The 23,926-nt window shown below is 42.3% G+C and overlaps 2 protein-coding genes across 2 annotated transcripts in view; both read right to left on the bottom strand.

Annotated features, from left to right (window-relative positions):
* Positions 1-3,366: 3,366 nt before the first annotated feature.
* LOC139298133 (kelch repeat and BTB domain-containing protein 11) lies at positions 3,367-5,283 on the bottom strand. The gene has a single exon (XM_070921010.1). The coding sequence runs from the start codon at positions 5,281-5,283 to the stop codon at positions 3,367-3,369; it is 1,917 nt and encodes a 638-aa protein (XP_070777111.1).
* Positions 5,284-8,262: 2,979 nt separating this feature from the next.
* The window catches only part of arhgef10 (Rho guanine nucleotide exchange factor (GEF) 10), a 40,687-nt gene continuing 25,023 nt past the window's right edge, over positions 8,263-23,926 (bottom strand). Inside the window, exons 23-29 of the mRNA XM_070919925.1 lie at positions 23,526-23,752; positions 22,711-22,868; positions 19,301-19,443; positions 17,311-17,485; positions 10,626-10,748; positions 9,295-9,813; positions 8,263-9,207 (exon numbers count right to left, since the gene is read on the bottom strand). Coding sequence (XP_070776026.1) covers positions 9,311-9,813; positions 10,626-10,748; positions 17,311-17,485; positions 19,301-19,443; positions 22,711-22,868; positions 23,526-23,752 — 1,329 coding nt within the window. The 3' untranslated portion in view covers positions 8,263-9,207; positions 9,295-9,310. The remainder of the gene's footprint in view (positions 9,208-9,294; positions 9,814-10,625; positions 10,749-17,310; positions 17,486-19,300; positions 19,444-22,710; positions 22,869-23,525; positions 23,753-23,926) is intronic.

Genomic DNA, 23,926 nt, shown 5'->3' with positions numbered 1-23,926 from the left:
AGGTCAACTAATCATGATGCAGCTGACCCAAGAGAATCTTGGGAAATGAAGGTAATTTGAATGTGCCTTTGTTCTTTAATTACCACCTGTGGCCACAGTGGCCACTGTTTAGCTTTAAAATACAGGTCTCTCATTTAACCCTTTCATGGATGCAGGGAAAGAAAAAGTCCCCGTAAGTCTCTTTTGGGATGACAACACACAACTTTGTTAAACACAGCTGTCAACATATCTGCCTGATGTCCATCATATCATTTTTTGATGTTCTATCATATTGTGTTTTACAACTTGTGATTTCTCACTCCTTATCCAGACAACATGTATTGAAAGGTCTCAGATATTGACCTGTGATTGTCTGTAAAATGAAGATGAACCTTCATTTTTAGCTTAAGGCAAGATGAACTATCTAAGCTTTACTGCAGCTGGTACCTTTCATACAGCAGGGACACCACCACTCTCCAGTGATAAAAGTTTGTATTGGATCAAACTGTTTGGAGCAGTTAAACTCTTCAATGGAAGAATGATTTGCACATTACGTCGCTTTAATTACAGGGAGCTATCGCTAAATAAACAACAGCAACATTTTGGTCTGACTTATAAGGAATTCCTTTCCTTTAGTCAAACATTTTAACACATCTGTCAAAATTATGAGAAGAGTCATGAGAGAGTTTCTCATAACTGCTACTTATTAAATCATACTTATCTCATAACTACAAGATATTAATATTGTCAAAATTACGAGAGGAGGAGAGTTTGAGAAAGATTATTATAATTATGATACTGTCATAATTGTGACATGTTGTCCATGTTCTCATAACTGAGTCATAATTGTGATACAAAAACTGAATTATGAGATCATAAGACATAATAATATTTAAATAAAACACTTAGTGAAAGTGGTGAAAATGGGCTTCCATCAGTATTTCATTTTGTCACATGTTAAGTACTACTGATGCATGTGACTGACTTGTAATTAAGAGCTCTTTCATCATGTGAATACACTCATAGCTGGGCTGGTTGAAATAATATAAGTACAAGTAATAAGTATCAAAAGTTGTGTTTGCCATAATGCTTGAAGTAATAAATGAATATTACAACAATTGCTATACATTAACTGCCAGGGGAAATACGGTCAAGATCTTAAATGTTTTGTTGTGCACGAGCTCATGTTTGCACAGTAGTATCACTGGTTGCTATTACAGTCAGTAGCCACTAGATGGCAGCTATGTTTCAGGTATGGCAGAATAGCCAAAAGAATGCAGCACTTCCCCACCGCGCTAAAAACATATTCAGAAAACCAGATGATTTTCAGACACAAAATATTTTATTTGAAGCACTTAGTTCTGACTGATATACATTATCCAACAGCTAATTCATCAGCCCACTCCATATGCCTTGAACAGGAAGCCATTGCTTAGCATTGCATTACTTTACTGTCCATCACAGCAGCAGATCCAAAACTACCAAGTCCATACATAAAAATCACAAAAATACAGATGCCAGCAAAATATCAAAAAACCACATCCATTTTGTCCTAGTCATGTTGACTACGTGGAGACATTTCTACAAACGTTATCAAAAGCGATTTGTTCCAAGAATATATCAGCATTAGCTTCCATACAAAACTCCCACTGTTATTGCAGCAGCAAACAAATACTGTGAAATGTCTAAAAGAAGGAAATTCAGAGGAAAATTGGCATTAATGTGCACTGATGCAAAAAGAGCATGTTTTGTTACAGTTAGGGCCATGACCAGCACTGTAGTATCTGCTTTGACCTTTGACCTAAAGGACAGGCTTGGACCCAGCCAGTGAAGAAACGTGCTAACAGGTGAACATGAGTCTGTTGCTGTTTCCTTAAACACATACAGGGAGAAAAAGAAAGAGAGAAGAGATGCATCTTTGTGTGTTCTGAATGGCTCGCTTTCCATTAACTTCCCAGGACGTGCCTGTTAGCAGCAAACATGGTGCCCTTCCTTTACAAAAACAACTATTGCTTTAGTTTATTAACTCAACTGTGGTGATGTCAGAGGAACTCTATTTTTGCAAGGAAGGAAAATATGTCAGTTTTTAATAGTGTATTTGATAGTATATTTGACTATATGACTGAATTGTTATTTATCTTTGGCAAATGTGCTAAATGTAGGAACTGTGAGATCTATTAGCAAAATAGCATATTCTGAAAATAAATGTTATTTGCGTACTTTTAAACCTAAATCACTTCAGTTTCCAATTTTGTTTCAAAACATCTGAAGCTTCTTGTTTCATATTTCTGACAAGATAGTTTTTCGCTTCTGGGAGATACTCAGTTGAACTGCAGAATTTGCTTTAGACCAACAAGGTCCCTTTATTGCGATAGGTACAACATACACCATACCATATTTGTGTGGTATAAGACTGATATAGTTGCTTTTTTACTGACTATAATTTGACCTCGATTCACAGGTTTAATTCAAAGGGAGTGCAGGTGAGGATTTGAGGTAGCGCTGCAGCGATTAGTCGATTAATTGATGGCCAGAAAATAATCGCCAACTAGTTTGACAATCATTTTAAGAATTTTTCCAGCAAAAAAGCCAAACATTTGCCGTTTCTCAAATGTGAGCATTTCAGGTTGTCCTTCCTAACATATAGTCCACTAAATATCTTTGTGTTTTGGACTGAAGGTCGACTAGAATAAGACACTTGAATATATCTCCTCAGGGTGTGGGAAATAATATTTTACTATCATCTGACATTTCATTGACCGATAAATGAATCGATTCATCACAAAAATAATGAAAATAATTGTTAATTGTAGCCCTAGTTCCAGTAACACTGTATTCCTTCCCAGTCAGATTCCCATTATAATAATTATTAAATAGCAGAGCATTACAGCAGACCCACCTGTATTTTCTGTCTCATTTGCATAGAACCTGTGTTGCATCGTTCATAAAGCGCACTACAACTGCTTCCATTGGTTTTTTTTTTATACACTTTTATAAACTTTCAACAAAACACTTTGTTTTTGTTACCAAAGTCACCTGTCAACTAGTTAATATAATCTAGATAATATCTATCCTAACTACAAAAGTGCACCAAACAAAACTGAACACAGGAAATACACAAAATAACCTACAGTCACTTTCGTCATGTCATTATCTACCATCGGATACAGATATTGTTGCATTCATTCAACACTAAAAAAAATGTTTTCCTTTTAAGGCTTAACTCTGCAGACACATTAAATTGCCATGCAAATACACACATTCCATTGCAAGCAGGCAATGACACACTGAGATAGAAAGCTGACATTGAAGGGTGTATATAAGGTCTTCTGCTGATTCCAGTTTTGCTATGACACATTTATTGTGTTATTCTGGATCTCACACACACTATGTAACTTTTTCAGGCTTATCAGGCAAAGTGAGAACGAAAGGGAAAAGAACGCCTTTTGCCTCAAGAGGCGCCCTCAGCGGCTCCTCAACAAAGTAGGCATTCTCCTCCTCCACTACAAACTGAAGAGTCTGGCTTTTGTTCACACAGTAGATGCAGTTCCCGATCACGGCGCACCTGAAGGGTAAATGACTTCCAAGCCTCTGCGATGCGCAATCATGCCACATTTTCACTATGGTGTTGTACTTGAACACGGTGATCCCGTGCTCGCGGTTCACGTCAAAGCGGTAAATGAAGCTTTTCAAGGCCACCATGTCGGTGGACTTCTTCCTGCTGTTGTTGTAGGGGCACTCCTGCCACTCGTCCCTCTTGGGGTCGTACTTCAGAAGGCGGTAGAAGAGAGACCCTCCCGAAACGTAAAGTTCTCCGCTGCAGGTTGTGGCTTCATGGGCCACTGCGAAGGCTCCCTTGGGCAAGGGGGCCACCGTGGTCCAGCGGTCCATGCGAGGGTCATATTTTTCCACTGTAAACAAACATTCCCCTCCAATGGCGTACAAGTAGCCATCCATAGACACAAGCTTTAGCTGGGCACGAGCCTGGTTCAGAGGCCTGACCTCAGCCCAGCGGTTGGTTATGGGGTTGTAACAGAAGACTTTGTCAGAGACCTTGCCCTTGTCCCCGTACCCCTTTATTCCACCTGCCACAAACAGGTAGTTATGCATGGTACAGATCCCGCACCCTTTAGTGTTTATGTCCTCGGGCATTGCAGTCAAAGGTCTCCAGTCATTTGCTGTTTCGTTAAAGTAGTAAATCATATGATTCTCCTCCAAAGACCCAACCGACAACGGGCTCTGTGGTCGGCTGCCGCAGCGGCTAGGCGGCCGGCTCCCAACGCGATCGAACACATCGTTTATCTCTGCCACCATCAGAGTCTTCCTCCCCTCCATTCTCTTCTTCAGGATCAGATCCCGCTCAGACCCCGTCAGGCGCCCGTACACAGCAGGGTCTTTGAGAATCTGGAGGAAGTTGTCGCTCATGAATCCGTAGGCGGTCTCCTTCAGTTCACTAAGTCGCTGCTTTTTGGCGATGGTCACAATCTCGTAACAGTTCTCGGCTGTGATCTGTGCAGACATGGAGTCCATGGCCGCCTGGACGGCACAGGGGATCTGGAGGATTTTAGCCCCCGTGATGACATCTACAACATTGTCCTTGCAAACATTCATCTGAGAAGTGTAAACATAGTCTATCAACGTAGACAAAGTCTTGTAACTCACGCCCTTCACTTTTAGGATGTCTCGAGACAGACGTGCTTTGAAGTAGTCACTCTTCTCTGCCAGGACAGACTTGTGAGCGTTGATCGTCTGCCCGCCAACTTCGATGACTAAATCAGGCTCTTTTTTAGACGCTGTATTTTCAGCTTCCTGGCTGCTGTCCCTGCGCCCGAGGTTCGATTTTAGCACTGACCAATCAGTTTCCTGTTTGGCTTGGCTGGGCAAGCATACGGAGGAATCTGCACTGTAAGACACTTTAGCTCTGGCGCCATTGTGGGTTTCACTGCTTGCACAATTTTGTTGCATGCCAGCAATGTGATTGGACACAACGGAGTCAGCGCGAGGAGGGAAATCCGGAGTTCCCTTATCATTGGAGAGGCGGAACTGATCAGCTCTTGAGATGTACGAGCCGTTACCTTTCTGATGATCAATATGGTTATTCTCCATCAACCTTCCGTCCAACAGGTATTCCTTCTCAAACACCGGAGGAGGGCTGAAATCCTGGTCGTCGTGCAGGAACCCTTGGACGTAACCTGGACATAAATTCCCATCAGAAGGCGTGACAAGGTCAGGGTTCACGGTGTGGAGGATGACATCAGCCTCCACAGTGATGGCCCCTCCTGCCTGCCTGCGGGCCTCGTTCATCTCGGCGTGCTCACTGGCGACGGAAGACACGGTCTTCACCAATCATGCTGAGTGGATGGACAAACTTGTGATTGTACTCCTCTCTCTTCACCTACATGGGGGGGGAACAAGGAGGGTATTTAACCAAAGGCCCAACAGAGGAGGGAAAAAATGAGTCTTGAAGCTGCAAAGACTTCTGTATTCTCTAAGGGGCGCCCTTTCTCTAATAACAAACAGCTTGGAAACCCTCAAATTTAAAAAGGAAAAAATGACTTTGTGCTGCCATTGCCAACTACGCTGTGTAATACACTCCTGTATAAATGTGTCATCAATTCAGTCAAACCAGCTGCAGCGGCTCTGACGTTTGATGAGCAACATCTAGACTTTAACAAAGACACAGAGGCAATCCCAACATGCAGCTTCTTGTCTAAACTGTCTGACCTACTGCAATAATCACCCTGCCTGTCCATTATTTGTTAATCTGGAGGCATCCAGAGCGCATGCGCGAATGTTGTTGCGCCGATAAAGGATTTAATCTGTAATGTGACTGGCAAAGGGCGTTTGTAATTATATAAAAACTCTTGTCTCTTGTCTGACGTGTTCCCCGATAATGTGGGACAAACGCTGAGAAAACGGCGCTTCATTATTCAGTCAAATCCAGAGGGAGTAGAAGTATTTCACCTAATTCATTTTGTCAAATTAGAATCCGTAACTAAGGATGCATGTCCATAGGTAGTGTGAAGGGACCTACCTGCGTTTCCTCGCCGTGGTTAAACAGCTCGGCACCAGCAGTTTGCCTGCCAGTCCCTCCACAAAGCTCAGTTACGTAAGACAGTCGCAGTCCTGATGAAGCAGCCCGGCTGTGCTCCCCTCAATGACTTCACTTCCCCGACAATTCCGGCTGGTTTTATCCCACCGGTTCACCTTTTATCCATCGACCCGCTCAACTGTTGTTTCATCCGCTCCCGTGCACCCAAACCTCCCCGGGTTCAGCGGTGGAGGCGAGGCGGAGGGACGATCAAACAGTCATTCCAGGTCGCACCTCCCTCAGATAATTTCCTCCTGTGGAAGTGTGGGAGAGCTGCTGCTGCTGCTGCTGCTGCTGCGCACGTTCAGCCTCGGCTTCTCCGGGAGGCTGGTGGAGCTGTCCCGCGTGGACCTGTTAGGACTGATATTTTTGTTGTCGTCTTCTTTCTTCTTCTTTACAGTTGACTACAGTGAGGCGGTTATCATTGATCTAAACCACGCCCCCTTTCAGTCGGTATTAACCCTACACTCAACAGCACGAGGCTCCATCTGTTGTGCGCGCGCTGGTCGCATCCCAGAGATGCGACATTCCTTTACGCATCATCGCTGTCCCGGGTACCACGATGGGTGGAGGGTCAGGGGACTGAATATATAAGAAATTCCCCTCCTCTCCCCTGCAAACACACATATATACCAAACCTCATTTAATCAATAATGTAAAATAACAGTGTAAAATACCATGCCTATTAGAATGTTACAGTGATGCTGGTGCACATTAAAATACAATTAAACACCAGACTCTCTGAGCCCCCAAAGGGATTTTATATTACAGTAGCACTATTTCAAAATCAATAAATGTTCTATTAGTCCACTTCACCTATAATGACGATCACTTTCTAAAATAAATGTGAATGTATACTTGAGGCAGGTTTAACCTCAATGGCGGCCTGACAATGCTCTGGAAATGAGTCACACTTTCCTTTTGGAAATGATCCAACACCATTTCCAACACTCTCTTATGAGAGATACAGCCTGAACCAATTGAGATGCAGCATAAGGCATATACGCGTAGTAAAAGCAGAAATATTGTGGTTTGCATGGAAAAGTAACCTTGGAATTGGAAATGTTTGTGTTGCGACAGTGACAAAAGAGGAACTGATTAGAGATAGCACAAGCTCACAGGGCAGCAGCAGCAGCAGTAGCAGACGTTTTTATCCAGGGTCCATAACCTCTCCACCGTGCAGACTGCGCGTCTTAACAACTGGCCTTCAGATACAAAAATAGAAGGGAGCCAGCGCAAGGGCATCACACAACTATCAGCCCCGTGAGATTAGAGGGCATTCAGCCGGGAGGTTTTAATGCCAGATATTCTGAGAACAAAGACTTGCTGAAGACTGATACAAAAAATGGATGGTCTCCATGGAAACCTCAGGGTCAGGAGGAAAACAAAAGACCTCCAACAGCAGAGCTGTCGTGATATGTGCCCATTGGAAACACCCAGCCAGACAAACTGATAACCGGGTTATAGGGTTGGTACAGTGAGTCTGAGGCGTTGCCGCGTTCTTCTTGTTAATAAATACAAGCCAGTATTCAGTTACAGAAGTTAATTATTATCTTAGGTTCAAGTCAGATTGTTAGTAACCCAAAAATCTGATCAGATAATATTTGGGATCGGCCCAGGGTGCCGTGGATTGTAGCACAACTCCAACCTGAAATCATTCTGTCTATTTGTGTTAGAACTGACGATATAGTGAAACATGGTTGTGCAATAGAGGACGTGGGCGATACAAGAGAGAAAAAGTCTTGACCCTCTCTGTTCGGCAGTGGGAGAAATGGGCATTGAAATCCCGGAAGAGCTGTATCAGGCTCAGTTCCTGCGGCCCCTCAGGCACATTGCTAGTCCCAGCATGTACTGATGGCTGCACACAAGCAGAGTGGAGTGGAAGTACAAGGTTTGCTTGAGTCAAGAAGAAAGGCACACAGACGCTCTTTCCTCCCCCATGTCTTGGATCCGTTAGCTTTAGTCACTAACTGGTGCTTTACCAAAATGTCAACTCCTTTGTATTTTTTTTTGTTCAGCTGGAAACTTGCCAAACTGCAGAAAAGTTGCCACAAAGTTGATGTGTATTTCCCAGAAAGAGAGTCATCAATTTAATAAAACTACAGATAGATAATAAGTTAAAGCAAGTGGATATGACAATGAAATAATGCTCAAAAAAAATTAAGTTCAAATGAAGTACAGAGGGCTGCTCAATAAAACAGTTTATGAATTTGTTAATACATATGACAGAAGTACAAAGAAATTGTGACAGTATAAAGCTTTTTGTCTTTTCTTTTTAAAAATATCCTTATGTGAGACACAAAGAGGCATGGGGGGGGGGGGGGGGGGTGTCCTCTCCTGGTGATAACAACTCTTTCATCCCTTTATGAATAGAAACCTGGCCAGCCAGGGATTCTCATCAAGCCTTTCCCAAACTAATTCAGTCATCAGTATTTCACCTTTTGAATCCCTTTTCTCCGTGAACAGAATGGTAGGAGCACCGGACAAGCTGGTTCAATAGTAAAATGATTTGATTCCATATAAATACAGAACCTTTCAGTGACCCCAAAAACTCATACACATGTAATCCTGAGTTGTCATACTTCATATTTACAACTCTGGCCTTGACAGATTATCTAAAGTCTGGCCAAAACCTAATCCTAATCTTAATAAAACTTTTATGTAACAGATTCAAAGCCCCATCGTTACCTTACAAAGTCGTTTCTGAAGTCTCATCTCTTTTCAACACTGATTTAAATACTGCAGTCCTATACAGTCAACTGGTATGGCGCAAACACTGGAGAGTAATGTATTAGCCATGTTACACAACAACAACAACAACAACAACAACAACAACCAACTTCGTCAGAGGGTGAAGTTAAAAGACCTTTCAGTGTTTTCAAACAAGCATATCCTTAACAAGTACAGTATATCCTTTGATCGGTCTGTAGGGTGCTGTCGAGCATCATGATTGAGTGGTTATATTGATCCTTTGTGTTTTTATGGTGGGAGACATCATTAGAAACATCATCACAATATTGTGGATGAGGCTTGATGCACTTCTGGTTTCAATAAGACATTTAGTTGTTTTGATTGATCCCACGTGTTCTGTCAAGTGTAACAACAGATCTCCTTGTGAGAGTTGAGTTCTGTTTTACCTGAAAAGAGACAGAGAAAAAGGTAAAATCCTTGTACAAGTAAGTATGTTTTCTACTGGTTATTGATAGAATGTTAGTCCAGCCTACCAAAGTGCTTCTGGTGTCACATGTTGAGTAAGGGAATCTGCCAGATCATGATGGTAGAGGTGGTGTCCTCATGGCGAGACTGTTTGGTCTTCTTGTTGACCCTGCGGTGGCCCAAACCTCCGGACACCACCAGCAAAGAGCTGACATCCACCTTGCTGGCCCGGCGGCCCTTCTGGTGATGGGCGGGGTCATGGAGCATGTCATAAAGGGCCCCGTCCTCTGGCCCGTGCTCCAAGGAGCCCTGGGATGGAGCTAGGGAGCCGCAGGACGAGGACAGGGAGTCCTGGAGAGCCATGGTGGTACAGCCAGCCTCTCCCAACCACACACCCCGTCCCTGAGGGGGAGTCAGGGCTGAATCTGAGGGGGGCTGGGTGTTCTCCCCATCATCTGTCTCTGTTGGCTGGACTGAGGTCGGAGGGGAGGAGGATGGTGGGCCAGAGGGTCGGTTACACACTGCAGCAGCCACGGTGAGGAACTTGACTGGTCCGTTGTGAGCGTGTAAGGACACCATCCCCCGACCTGACAACAGGTACAGTATTCATCCAGGACGTTTTACACACTTAATGGTATATTTGTATCACCAGTATACATATCTGATAGTTGAAAGCAATATTTTAAAATGTTTGATTTGCCCCTTTTTTGCCAACCACATGATAGTAATTCTCAACCCAATTCATTTTCTTTTCACCTGTTATGCTAACATCTCCGAGGAACACGAACCCCTTTTGAACCTCTAAGGAACAAGAAAAACTATAATTGCAAAGGTCAACCGACTACAAACTGAGTAATTGGCAACTGTTTTGATAATTGATTAATCGTTAAGATCATCAAGTAAAAAAGCCAAACATTCACTGGTTCCATTGTGAGAATTTTCTGCTTTTCTCTCTTGCTCACATGGTTTAAATGAGTAATCGATTAATTGAGGAAATGATAGTCAGATTAATCGGTAATGAAGATAAAATTGTTAGTTGCAGCCCTAATTACATGTCTGTGTGGGTAAGTGGTGATGAAACAATTCGATTGCCAGAAAACTATTTTGATGACAGATACATTTTTAAGTAAAAAATCTCAAACATTTCCTGGTTACAGCTTCTAAAATGTAAAAGGTGTTTTTCACTGTTTTACTTCATAAAATGAATATCTAATGGTCGGACGAAGAAAGCAGACATTTCCCCCTGGTCTCTAGCGTTCTTTAAGAACAATCTTCTAACTTTACATAGTCTAAATGATCAATCAATCAAACAGTGATAATGATAAAAAAAACAATCCTTAGTTACAGGCCTATATGCAGGAACATTTGAATATGTGACACAGTAATGATTCAGTGTTACCTATGACCTTGGGGATCCCCTGCAGTCTGGGGACAGAGAGGGCCACAGTCACCCCCAGGTTGGTCCCTACCAGCAGCAGACCATGACAGACCAGCAGACTGCTCACTGACACTCTCTGGTTCCCTTTGGAAGAAAACAGAAGCATAACTTTGGTTTAATCTCGCAGAAATTAAATTGAGTTAAAAATGTTCTTGGAAATATTAAGAGACACAGCTATCGAATGTTTCTTGGCAAACATATTCTACCAGCCTGAGTGATTTACAGGGTCTATGACGACCTGTTAGACTTCACACAGATGCTCTGTGCTCATGCACACTTGTAAATCCTGGAAAATCTGAAAAGTGCATAGTTAATGGGCCACTTGAATACAGTGTGGTGCGTGGGAGGGGGAGGGAGAGCGCATCTTTTTAGTAAGCGGGGGCCTTTCTGCAGCAACGACGTTCAACTGTTATTTGTCTCCAGGGCAACGTAAAGAGGAGCCTGGATAAAAGCAGCTCTTTTCAAGTGTCTGAACACAGAAAAATGCTCCATTATGAGTCAAACAAACAAACAAAAAAATGTTACGTAACAGAATGAGTGAAGCGTAATTCTGTAATTAAGCAAGGCGCTCTGCCTCTGTGGCAACTACAACAGGACAATCCGATCTGACCTTTTCCCTTCCCTCCTGGTCAGAAGAATCACTGTGATGCCACTTTGGACAGTAAAAGCCGTGATTGTTAAGTTAACAGCACCTTTCAGCGAGGATGGCAATAAAGTCAGGCTTGCTGTGTTAGGTGACTTATTATGTGGAATTTGGCACTCATCTCAGACCAGCACCTCACGGGAGCTTTGTCAGGAATAAGCTGAGCAACAAATGGTATCTAGTCAGACATTTTTATCACCATTTTTTATGATTGTAATAAGAATCTGGAGTTTTGCAAAAACAGTCTTTTCAGTCCTACTATGTGGGAGGCGAGACTGTCATGAGTCATTACTGCTGTAACAGCTTGACTTGAATTTCTTCCCTCTAAGTAATCCTCTTGGGCTTTAGGAAAAATTACTGCCAGTCTCACTGCCTGACCCCCCTCACTAGAGCTGACCCCTTGCATGGGGCACACACACGGCATACTGCCACACTTCCAGGAATCATGCCAGATATGCAGGCAGGTACAGTTGAAAGGCCGGGCCCTGAGTCCTGCCCACATGTGCTTCTAATGAGGGCCCAGAGTTAACAGAAACACGCAGACTGCTGGTCAGGGGCCTTGCTCAACTTCCTCCTTTCATAATATTTGGAGTTCCCCACCCAGAGGCTGAACTAAAATAAACCCGGAGTGAACGTCAACACGGCCCAGCTCTGGCCCTGATCCTACACTAAAGCAACACTTTGATCTGCACTTAGTCCTGACAACCAACAGCAGGAGGGAGGAGCAAATCCCAAACATTACAATAATACACTATATCAGCCATTCAATCGGTCTAGAAATAACTCAGATCAGCACAATGTGAGTAATTGAGTTTCAGTCTCTATCACAGGAAGCTATACCCTTTCTGTAAAACGCCTACTGTAAAGCTAATGGAAGTCTTCCTGAACTCCCACCCACTTTTTCTCTTAGCAGATACAAACACAAATTCTATCAATCACATCACAGAGAGAGCAAGCTTTAGGGTGCTGTATTTCTATGAATGTATGTGAGGATGCACTTAGGTGGAGCAGTGCTTTGAGCTAAATGCTAACACAACATGTTCACAATGACAATGTTAACATGCTGATGTTTAGCAGCTATGATGTTTAACCTTTTCAATTTTAGGTTAGCATGTAGCATGTTTACCATTAGCTTTTAGAAGGTGAGCCAGAAAGTTCATTCCACACACTGAAAGTGTCACACATATCTTGAAATGATCATACACTGTACACCTCACTGATCACGAGGAATCATGAATCAACTCAATTTCCATGCCAATCTACCTTGTTTCCAAGGAGAAGATTATACGAAGACAAGTTTTAACCGGAGCTACTTCTCATTGCAGCTGCAGTATATTATCTAGTCCTATAACGTCTACTCGGTCCTTGTATTTCTGAGGGAGGGATGTTCACTCAGAATTAAGTGTCTTATCCATGTTGGGACGTGTGCAACAATGGTGGCGTACAAACAAAGAAGAGCTGGAGGTGTTATTTACTGACCCCCCTGATGTTTGTCTCTCATTAGGCCATGCATGGCTGCCTATTTAGGTCACAGAGCAGCAGACAAAGGCAGACTAGACCTTCAGCACAGCAGCCAGCCAGCTTGTCACCGTCCTCTGAGACATCATCACGGTACAGTCTGCTTTGATGGAGGACTACTGCTTTTTGAAGTGCTCATTAAGAACTTTTAACATATTCTGTCTTTTATTAAATTTTTAACTGTATTTACACTTTACACAATGATTTGCCTTTTTCTTTATGACTATTTTACTGCTGTTATGCCTGATGTGGATCCCTTGTCCTACTTACTTTGGGTGGTCATTTCCCTAACTACTTTCTCTCTATATTCCCAAGTCTTAATCTTATTTTTTCCAGTCAACCACTAATACTGCTAAATTACTGTAAAACATGAGCCACATAGGTTTCTTTAATACACACTAGCTATGAGTTATAGTGAAAATGACTGCTATTACAGCTGTCTGTTTAGTGCTTGGCTAAGGAACTCCTGTCTGCAGTGAAGGGAGTTAGCAGAATTGCTCCAACATGCATGAACATGAGAAGGATAACCCCACCAAGAGCACCTCCTGCTTTTCAACACCATTTATAGAGGCATTCACACTGAAGACAACGCCCCATGTCTCTGATTGTGGGCCTGATTGTGTGTTCTGTAGACAAGCTGAAATCGCATTAGGACCTGTAATATGCCTTTCACAATGATGTGGACTTCCTGTAGGAAAGGGTTACACACAAATCAGAGATCAAATATCAGAACAATGTCACTTCTTGTCAGATATCATTTTTAGCTTGTGTCAAAGGAAATGTACATCAACGGAGCACAGAATTGCAAATGAAAGACCCATCACACCTCTAACACATCGATTGCATGCAGTCCCCTCCTGTCCAAACAGTTTGGCTGGCATTTCCAATTACATCCGAGTTTGTGCAGAAACAGCACATTTTTCAGTGTCATTCTGCTTCACAGCAGCAGCCGGCCGCTGTGAAGCATTCTGGAAAAGCACAGAGCACAACAGACCATAGAAAGAGCGGAAGACAGGTGGACTTGTTGGTGATTTAAACTGTATAAAAAACCTTTGATGTCCATGCTGACTGACAGTCCAGGGACCCAATATTGTTATCAGAGGAAGTGAGCTCTTAATGGTGAGGCCCAGAGGATGAAAGCTTTTATGTGTGGTGGTCTGTTCCAGAACCAGCTTCCTCTGCGGTTGCATGGATCCTATTAGCTAATATGGGCAGTGAGGTCCCAAAGCAGGCTACTTTTATCATTCACATCTGTCTGACAAAGAGGTCTTCCACTTGTAACTCTAAACACTGAGGATCAGTGTGAGAATATCCCACAACATCAAGTGAGGCTGGATACTCCAAGCGGCTGGTCATTTTTACATGAAAAACCTGGGTTTGTAAATCTAGTGTTTCTACCGTTGCCAGTAGTGTCCATAAATCAGTTTTCTCTGCAGTCAGAAGCATGAGACTGTAGAAGTGCTGTTAATCATTGTGCCACATTGAGCAACTTGTATCCATGGATACGAGAAGCTGCGAGTGGATGGTTCTTTGTTGCAGATTGTTTCTAACTCTTTACAGCACTGGATTCTGTCTTCATAGCTGAGTTAGCACAGCTAAGTGACATTTAAAACCATCTCCTAAAAGCTAATTACATGAGATCCGACAGTCTGCTGATTAATAAACGCTGCTTGAAGTGGGAGAAGAGCCTGATGAGAAGAGCTGCCCTGATTTCTCCACACACTCTCTGTTGTCATTTGGTAGCTAAACACTTCTGATGCCTTCCCGAATGTTATTGCTACCTTGTGGCAATAATAGAGAAGTCCCTCTGAAGACTGAATGTGCACACAGTCTAGGCTGAGCTGTGCTAATGACAGCACTGCTAATGATGCTGAAGAAGAGATAGAGCAGAACAACTGCAGGCTAGTCATTAACTGCAGACCGCAACATGCATACAGATTAAACCACAGCTGTCATCAAAAACCAAAACTCAAGATCAAAACCTCAGGTCATCAAAACATTGTACAAATTCAAGAGGAGTTCAAAGAGTTGATTGTCAAAAAGCATTTATATAACACTTTAGACAACATTACAAGGAATGCTTCAGGAAATGCATGCCAAACCACAGCTGTCTGCATTACTCAGCATGAAGGAGAAAGAGATTGAAAGCAGCAGCGACTGGACTGCAGAAATCCCGACTTCATACCAACAGAAGCAATCTGCACTCACCAAAAAACCCAAACAAACAAAAAAACTACAATCATCCTTTGAGGCTGTGTGTTTTTGGGTCAAGCTGATGTAATGCAGCAGATTACAAGATCCAAAGAAGCAGGCCGCTCTGATGACTTCAGCCTGAGACGATTGTCAAACTAACAGTCATTTGATTTGACCTGAACATCCTCGGCGACAATGTTCAGCTTAAACACACATGGCAGGAAACTGTTTCACAACCACTGACACTGAAGATAATATCATCTACTATGATGGCAACAATTACCTTAGTAACAAAACTAAGAAGAAACCAAAAGTTGTAAACAGTGTTATGGTACTATGCAACACATTCCTACACTGTACACTGTTCAACGCCAGTTCAACTTCTCCATTTTTCAGTGCCTCAAAAACAAATATTTGCTCCCTACAATTCGATCGAGAGAGGGGCAGCTACCCTTCACCACTCCAAAATCCTCCTGTCCAAAATCATCTGGCTATTACAACCACTGGAAGGCCATAGCAGAAGGAAATGTTCCTGTAGATATGGAAGAAAACAGGAAAAAAATGGAAAAAACAACCAAAGCCAACGGGGCAAAACGCACGTCTGAGCATAGAGTGAGTGCTAAAGTGACAGTGTTTTGTTACTAACACGGCAACGTTACAGTGAGAAATAATAAACAATACACAACAACAATAATAACGCAATAATACACATTTTTCATGAGGCCCGTTCAAGACTAGCTTAGCACATACACTGGCCCAGTTTGTTAGCCGGTGGTGCTATCACAGTTTAGCCTAATGTTAGTAGCTCTGTAGGCTGTTTGTAGGAGTTGGGCAAGTTTACACTTCAGCGGCCTGGGAGTGGCCTTGGAAGGCAATGGGCCCAGTGCATTCTGGTCGTTGTAGATTTTCTACCTTTTGAGCAAAAGGGAATACCACAGCCCTTTTATGAAAAGACCATCTTTCCAGTGGTGAAATATCCCTTTAATGACAGCAGTGCGTTACACAATCACAGATCAAAGGTGAGCCATTACAGTAGAATGATGTAAGTAAAGTAAATCAAAGCAGGGACAAACCACTGTTCTCATCAGAATTATGGATTGCGGTTTATGTGAATTCTTCCAAAACAAGCTCATGATCTTTGGTACCATTATTGCTGCGGATAGCTGAGAAATGTTATTCTATGCTGAACTCCTCTAGCTCAACTAGTAGCTCAGCTGCAAATCTGCACTATGTGAAGTTGTGTTTGGCAAGTTATCAAAAGGATGTCCCATTATTTGTTTTTGGTATTAAAAATTAAGTTTTCTTTATGCAACACTATGAATAGAGATAACATGAGAGGTTCTTCATTCACTGTTAAGACTTGGGGAGCCTTTGAAAGAGTACGAGAGCATGACAAACCTGCCATAACAAGAGTTGTCTGGATGAGCACCTACACTGATGTCAGCTAATTACTGACAGGCACAAAGTAAGACAGCACTTTGAAAACATGAGGTCATGGGACCTGCCACAAATACAGGGCTGTATTTCAATAAGTATATTTGACTAGATGATCACAAGATCAGATATCAAGAGAGAGAACAAATATGCTTTGCTGTTCTTCGTCAGACAGTTTGACACTCTCTAAAAGGTTTCAGACTCAGTCAGGCATACAGATCACATTACTGACTGACACTCAAGGGCAGGCGAAGAGAACTGAGAGAGGCGGCGATTGTTGAAGTGGTAAAGGTGGTAACACCACAGAATCACCATGACTGAATCTTAAACCACAAGGCTGTACACAGACCAAGGACAAAAACCTCTGAATACTACAGTACAGTTTGTTTTGTTATTAGTTATAGTGTAGAATAGACCACAACAGATTCAAAAAGATGTTTTTTGTTTTGAACCACCAACAAGAAAGAAAAGCAATACATTTTACATCCTTCTGGTTACTTTGGAAAAGATCAGCCATGTTTTATTTGTCCAACAAAGAAAAAAGATGTTGGGGATGGGATGCAGCGGCCAAAGAAAAAATAATAAAAACAAAGCAATTTAACAGTGTAGGCTGACTAAATTCTGCCTTTGACGCATCAATAAAATAATTTACAAATCTGTTTATTAGCAGAATAGTTGAGCCTGGACAAGTAACTTTTTCTCCAAATAATCAATAGGTAAGCTTAATGTAATTCCCAGTTGTGCTGATATTTAGAAACGGAATAAATATCCAGAATAAGTCTTCTTTTTAACATCCACTGGAAACTAAACTGGACTGATATTTTGTCGGTCTAGAAATGAAAGTCACGCGTGTCTTACCAGGCAGCGTATTGTGGACAGGTGTGGCAATGTTAATGTCCTGCAGGTGCTCCAGGGTCTCGGTGTGGAAAAGGCGCAGAGTGGAACCAGAGCTGAAGGCAATCCAGATGCCCACCCCAGCCACCACCATGTGGGACACCACCATGCCCTCTTCCTGGTGGGCCTCCAGCTGCCTCTGGATGAGGGAGACAGGGCAGGTTGACATGACTCAGGCATTACAGAGCAAATATGGATGCTGTAGCACAAATATGCGTGTGCGGAATATGCGGAGTTTATATACGTATGTGCATTTTTAATATGTATGTTTTTATTAAGCAAACTGTTGTCCTATAGAAACTCTGTTATAAGCTATGTGATTCATATTTAGCATTATCGGAACACTGACAGGCTTTTGCACAAACAGCACAGCAGCATAATGTTGTTAGTGACAGGGGCTACAGGGTGAATTTTAGACTGTCGGTCTGTTTGTTTTGGCTGTGTGTGACTACAAACTAGAGAAAAACTATTTGAAAAGCTTATGAGACCAGTCAACCCACAGAAGGTCTGCCTCAGTCTGTTTAGACTACAGCAGCCCATGCGTTGTCGTGAGTGTCATGTCTGGGACCCTGTGATTATGCTTTACCATCAAAACTGAATCAGAAGAATCACATTTCTACCATAGACAACATAGAATATGAAACAATGGGGTTTGTTTTTGCCCAAATGCACCAAATACGTTTATTCAGGGGTGATGTCAATATTTCACAACGTAATGAGACTTCCAGGTGTAGAAAAAAAAAACAGGGAGCACACAGAAGGTTGTATTTACCAGTGTTTAATAAGATCTTGTTTATGAAGCTTAAATGAAATCAAATTAATGAATTAATTAATTCTTTAACTCTTGGTTTTCCTTTCTTTCATTTGTGTGAACAGTACACATTCTCTGTGCATAAAGACCAATAAACTGGGCTTTTTCCATTGCCACTGGTTACATAATCTCACCACACACTGCTTTACATGTAGGTGGAGTTATATTTGGCTAAGGAGAGTCCATTCACAAGTGTGTCAGCATAGGGATCTAATAAAATGTGGTGATAAAGGAGCATGAAATGTAAATGTGATTTCCTGCATTTGTGTTTTTCACACATTTTAACTAGAGTAATTCGCATTTTATCTATCTTTCATGAAGTATTATTTGTGTAGGCATTTAATTTCTTTGTATCCGTCTCACCATTTCTTCCTCTCCGTCTCAGTCTCTCTCTCCTGTTTCACTTCCAGTCACCACTCTGGACTAACTGTAAGTCCTCAGTGAAAGAGAGCGAGACAGGCAGGTGGTCCAACATAATGAGCTTAATGAGGCTAAACAGATTATGAGTGAATGCATGTCAGACGAACGTTACTATTCCTGGACCCAAGGCAGGTGCTTCCTTTCCTTAAACCAGGCCAGAACACACACACAGGGAATACCGTCCATATTTCCAGATATGGAAAGAAGAAACCCAGGAAGGGAAATGAGGCACCTTCATCTACTAGAGGTTCATTATACTTTTAGTGACCACAGTTTACACTGGTGGCTTCTTGGGAAATCTCCCTAACAACAAATACATCTGCACTCGAAATGCATCTCTGTCCTATACAGACTGGATCCTTTGTGGTGATGACTCACTCCCCATTTTCGTCATCTCTTCACAAAGTAACTCCCATCTCCCTCCCTCTACTGAACAAAACACACCATGACAGCAATTCTCCTTCACTCACTACAACATAAAGTAAACAAGATGGCCTCTCCAAACTATGCCCTTTCTTATTCCTTTTCCTAGTCTGAGAAATACAGATTTTCCCACAGACTTGACATACAGATAGGAGGATGATTAACTTTGACATGGATACGAAGAGATGGACCATGGGTTATTTACACCACACACACACACACACACAGATCTAAACTGCTCTGTTTATGATGTAGACATGGTATGGAACAATAGAAGAATATCAGAAATAGGTTACGTACCTCCAAACAGTGTGTGTGGGTGCTGATGATGAAGACCTGTCCACCTGATGAAGCCCAGAGGTGCTCCTCCACAGCCAGCATGGCCTTGACTGGTAGGACTCCCAGCTTCAGCACCTTGGGCTTTTCACAGCTCCACGAACCGTCTGTAGGAACAAACACAATACTGGTGCCTCAGTACTCAAATACAAAATGCATTTCACAAAATACCCTATGAACAAAATGCAGTTTTTATGCAAACACAGAATATACACATATATATTCAGTAAGGATCTGAAATCTAATAATCTTGCAGTGTGATGAAACCTAAGCTACAACAAACCAAATAGTAGTAGTAAATCTCTTCTATTAGTATTATTGCATTCTCTTTTGCAATGTAAACCTCTAGCAATTTTACATGTAATAGTTAAAGAAGAATGTTTATACTTTATATGGAAGACACAGTAACAGTCACTCTGTCTTTATAAACGTCGTCTGTAAAGGGCATCTGCATTTATAAGTCTGCTAATGCCGGTGGAGAGGCCATTGATGGTTTTCACAGGCTTCACTATGAATATAGATGGGCTGCGAGGCATTAGTCAGAGCTGAGCTCTATCCCACACACACCTCCTACACACTCGCTTCTACATGTGCCTGGGCACCTACAGTGCCAGATCTACTGCAATGAAACACCCCATGCAGTGCCTTTATAAATATCAACCCATTACATCTCTGCAACTATTATATTCACTGGTTAGATTTCAATCAATGTCGTCATAAACAGAGTTCTCTATTTGATCAATTTTACACAGAAACGGGAATGTGCATCAGTAAAAAATAAAATGGCCTTTTTTACTGATATGCACTTTAAGCTAGAAGGGCCCTGTGTTGGATACGACCTTCATTTCCTCCAGATACCACATTCCCTGAGCTAATCTAGGCCAGGAAGTGAATGAGGCCTCACCGATAGTGTATGTTAAGAGAAGGCACAAAGGCGCCTATTGAAGGCAGAGGTGCCACGCAGGGAGAGATGTTCTTTCAGAGGTACAGTAATGACTGGGGAAGTGAGGGCAATCTCCCACTAAAGGGGCTAGGTGGGATTAGCATTCCACCAATGCCCTGTGTATATTATTGTAATCATCATACGGTGTAGGTGAATGCACATGAGGAAAAAAAATCAAGAAAAAAAAAATCAAGAAAATGAAAAAGGAAAGGAGCAGTGGAGAAAGGAAAGAAACGACAGGAGTACCAACTTGCAGTCTTACGTAAGTCTTCCCACATCTCTCACTTCTTAAACTGTAGCATTCCTTCATGTCAGTGTCAGCGGGAACAAACTTCTCATCCCAGCATATGTGTGCAAACAGTAGCACACAAACCAGACAGCGATTAAACAAGCCAAGCATTTTTCAGATTTTGACAAAGCTGCCACAAACAACAGATAACGCACAGTACTCTCTGCAGGAAAAGTATTTGATACAGGACGGCAGAATAGAGGAGAATAGAGTTTATGTCTTGACTGTCTGGCTATGACGTGCGACCTTTGCCGAATCATTGCCTCCCTCTTTCTCCATCTCTCACACAGTCAGTCACAAAGGAAATAGCAAGCATGGCAGAATGAGGCTGACTGGCCAGCTTCAGACGCACTGCATCTACAGCAGGATAGCATTTCTCAGCTCTGATGGCTTTAAAGACAAAGTTATTCTTTTTAAGTCTTGTCACTATTCACTGTGAGGGTCCCCTTTGATCAGCTGAGTCTAACATCAAAGAGTATAAGCTGATCATTTCTCCTAGTTCTGCTTTCTTTCTTCCCTGCAATGTAAACCGTGGGTCTACTTTAAATGGAGTTCAGGCAGAGGAGCCTTTCACTGTGACAAAGTACTTGAGCAGCATTACAAAAGGGATGCAGGGACCAACTTCCCTACCAAACTATGTAAGATGAGTCATCTTTTTTTTTTGCATTAGGCGTCATGTTCCAGCGACAGTGACGGAGCTGTTGATAGGAAAAAATTATACAAATCCGACTCAGAGGGCTTCAAATTCATTTGACACACCAGTGGTTATGAATGATGAAACAAAGCTAGTGAAACTGTTGGAACATTCAGTTACACCAAAGACCAACACTGGCATAGTGTCTAATAATTGGTGTGTGGAGAATGAAGGGGGACAAAGAGGTGACGTGTGCATCAAAACAAGCAGTAACGAGTAGCTCAAAAAGCATTCCTGAACGGTTGCATACATACAGTATGTTTCTTCCAGGCAAACTGTAGCTCAACTGTGGAATGAGCGAGAAAGCTTTTCCTCCTGTGTTTCTGTCCTCAGGCCATCATGCATATTCTTTCTGTCTCTGTTTCTATCTCTAGCACACACAAGCCTAACGGACCAACTTCACAGAACACAGAAGTTTTTCCTTGGAAATGTTGGAAATCTAATTTGAGTCATATGAGGGCATGGAGAGAAGTGAATATGTGTGACTGAGGTTAATAAAGCACGCCTCTAGCAATGGTGGCATCACAGGATAGTGAAACCAATACTTATATTTGACAGCCAACGATTACAAGGATTCTCTTTCCTCATGTACTTATCTTTACCCCCAGTATGTGACACAGAGAGAAAGCAGATCAAGACAGAGAAAAACAGAGAGACAGAGAGAGGAGGACGCTCAGAGACCCTCTGTTTGCGACGCTATGAAAGCCAATAAGCGATGGAACAAAACACAGAATGTGAGAGACTGTGGGAAGAGAGCAGCCCCTTCTCCTCTGTGCCTGTGCTCGTCTGGGAGGGAAGACATGAAATAGGTCACCGCTAACAGATTGGCTTCTCCCAGACAACAGAGCAAACGGAAACAGAACCTCAACATAGAGCAGAGGAAACCCCTGACCCCGAGCTACACAGTGACACACTAACGGCAACCCGGTGACTCGAGAGAGAGAGAAAACAGCAGTTGGAGCGACGGACCACAAAACATCTCTGTGTATGTTCTACCCAGAATGACCCCTTTCATTCAGATGTTTAGCTGTGTCAATTTAGCACCAAACCTTTCAGCAATGTAGCACTATACCCTTTTACTCTATACTGACATAAATGATGTCAATAAAAGTGCGTTAAAAGTTCTTAAATCTAACAACAAAGTCTGACAACACTGTCAGCAACAGTGCTCTTATTCATGGGCATGGCCAATTATGGTTAAGGTTACAAAATTCAGGGCTAGCGCAGACAATCTATTTAAGTAAACACTGTCAGCCTACACGGTTTTCAAATCAAATCGAATTAACTCAATGAATGCATTTCTGTTTCACACCATAACAGTGATTTAACCTCGTGATTGCCCTAATTATAGCTATTTAAGAGTATCAACAAACATTACAAAGGCAGAATTCTGAGAATATAACAGAAAAAGATACACAAATTAACAGGACCCTCCCTGAAACACTCACCTTGTGATCTGGAATAGACCGCCACAGAGCCGCTGACCAGGCCAACGTACAGACAGTGTTTCTTATAGACCAGGCTGGTGACGGTGGACTTGTCTGGGGTGAAGAAATGCTGCAGACGTACTTTCTTGGACCGCTGGCTGCTCTTATACACTATGATGCTGAAGAGGACAGGAGATAATATTAGAACCCAACTTTATACAGTACGCTTCTTTGATAAACACCTCTAATCTGCATGTTATCAATGACATTATGGCAGTAGATACAGAGATTAATGCCTTCAGTCATTACTTTGTAGTGTTTGTGGGGCATTTTACAGTGCTGTTGTAAAAGTGTGCATCATTTGACACTTTGAATGATATCTGCAAGTTTTAAATTTAAGTGTATAACCTGAAAGCCAATTAAGTGTAATGAAACCTATTTTGTAGTACAATGTCTGACTTCTCACAGGAATGAAAGAGTGCACTAAGAAAGCCGGAGCTGGTTTGTCAAATTATGAAGTGACTTCCCACAATTACTAGAGGGCATTTGGCACCCTGACCTGTTGCGTGCAGTACATACAGATTGACACATCAATGATACTTCTGAATGCTACATTGCATTACGGCCCACAGAAGTTAGTGCAATTGAACAAGTACCATAAATATATTGGCCACAATGTTGGATCTCTCTCTGTAAAACTAATACACTTTGGTGTAAGATTCTAGAAAGACGCGTGGATGGGTACAGCTGACTTTAAACGTTTATTGTAACTTGTAGATATTTTAAGACATTGAAGACCTGCAGACACACTTTTGTAAGTTCACTGTGTGCTGTACCTGCCCTCCTCCATGCCCAGACAGACGCTGGGGGTGTCACTGGCCTTTGCTGCGGGGACATGGTTGTTTTCGGGGACCTTCTCGCCATTCTCCTGGGGTTGCTCTGCAGGGACATAGGCCATGCAGAGGATACGGGACTCTACGTTGAAACACTCAGTCACCTTAGGGCTGGAGTTCTGCATGGCCACTATGGATATCTGGCCCATCTGGTTGGTGCAACTTGCAACCTGAACAAAGATAAAGAAATCTTTTGTTTTAGGGATACTTTAATTAATTGATGTAGATGTATTACTATCAATATATGAATGATTTAGCCCAGTTAAGACTGGACATCTTTCTAAGAGTTACCCAGCCAAGATAAATAAGTATAAGTAAAAGAAAGCAGTAGAACAGCACTTAAC

This window comes from Enoplosus armatus, chromosome 15, assembly GCF_043641665.1.
Source record: "Enoplosus armatus isolate fEnoArm2 chromosome 15, fEnoArm2.hap1, whole genome shotgun sequence".
Classification (NCBI taxonomy): domain Eukaryota; kingdom Metazoa; phylum Chordata; class Actinopteri; order Centrarchiformes; family Enoplosidae; genus Enoplosus; species Enoplosus armatus.
Note: the sequence above shows the minus strand (reverse complement) of the source record. Positions and strands in the feature narration are given on the sequence as shown.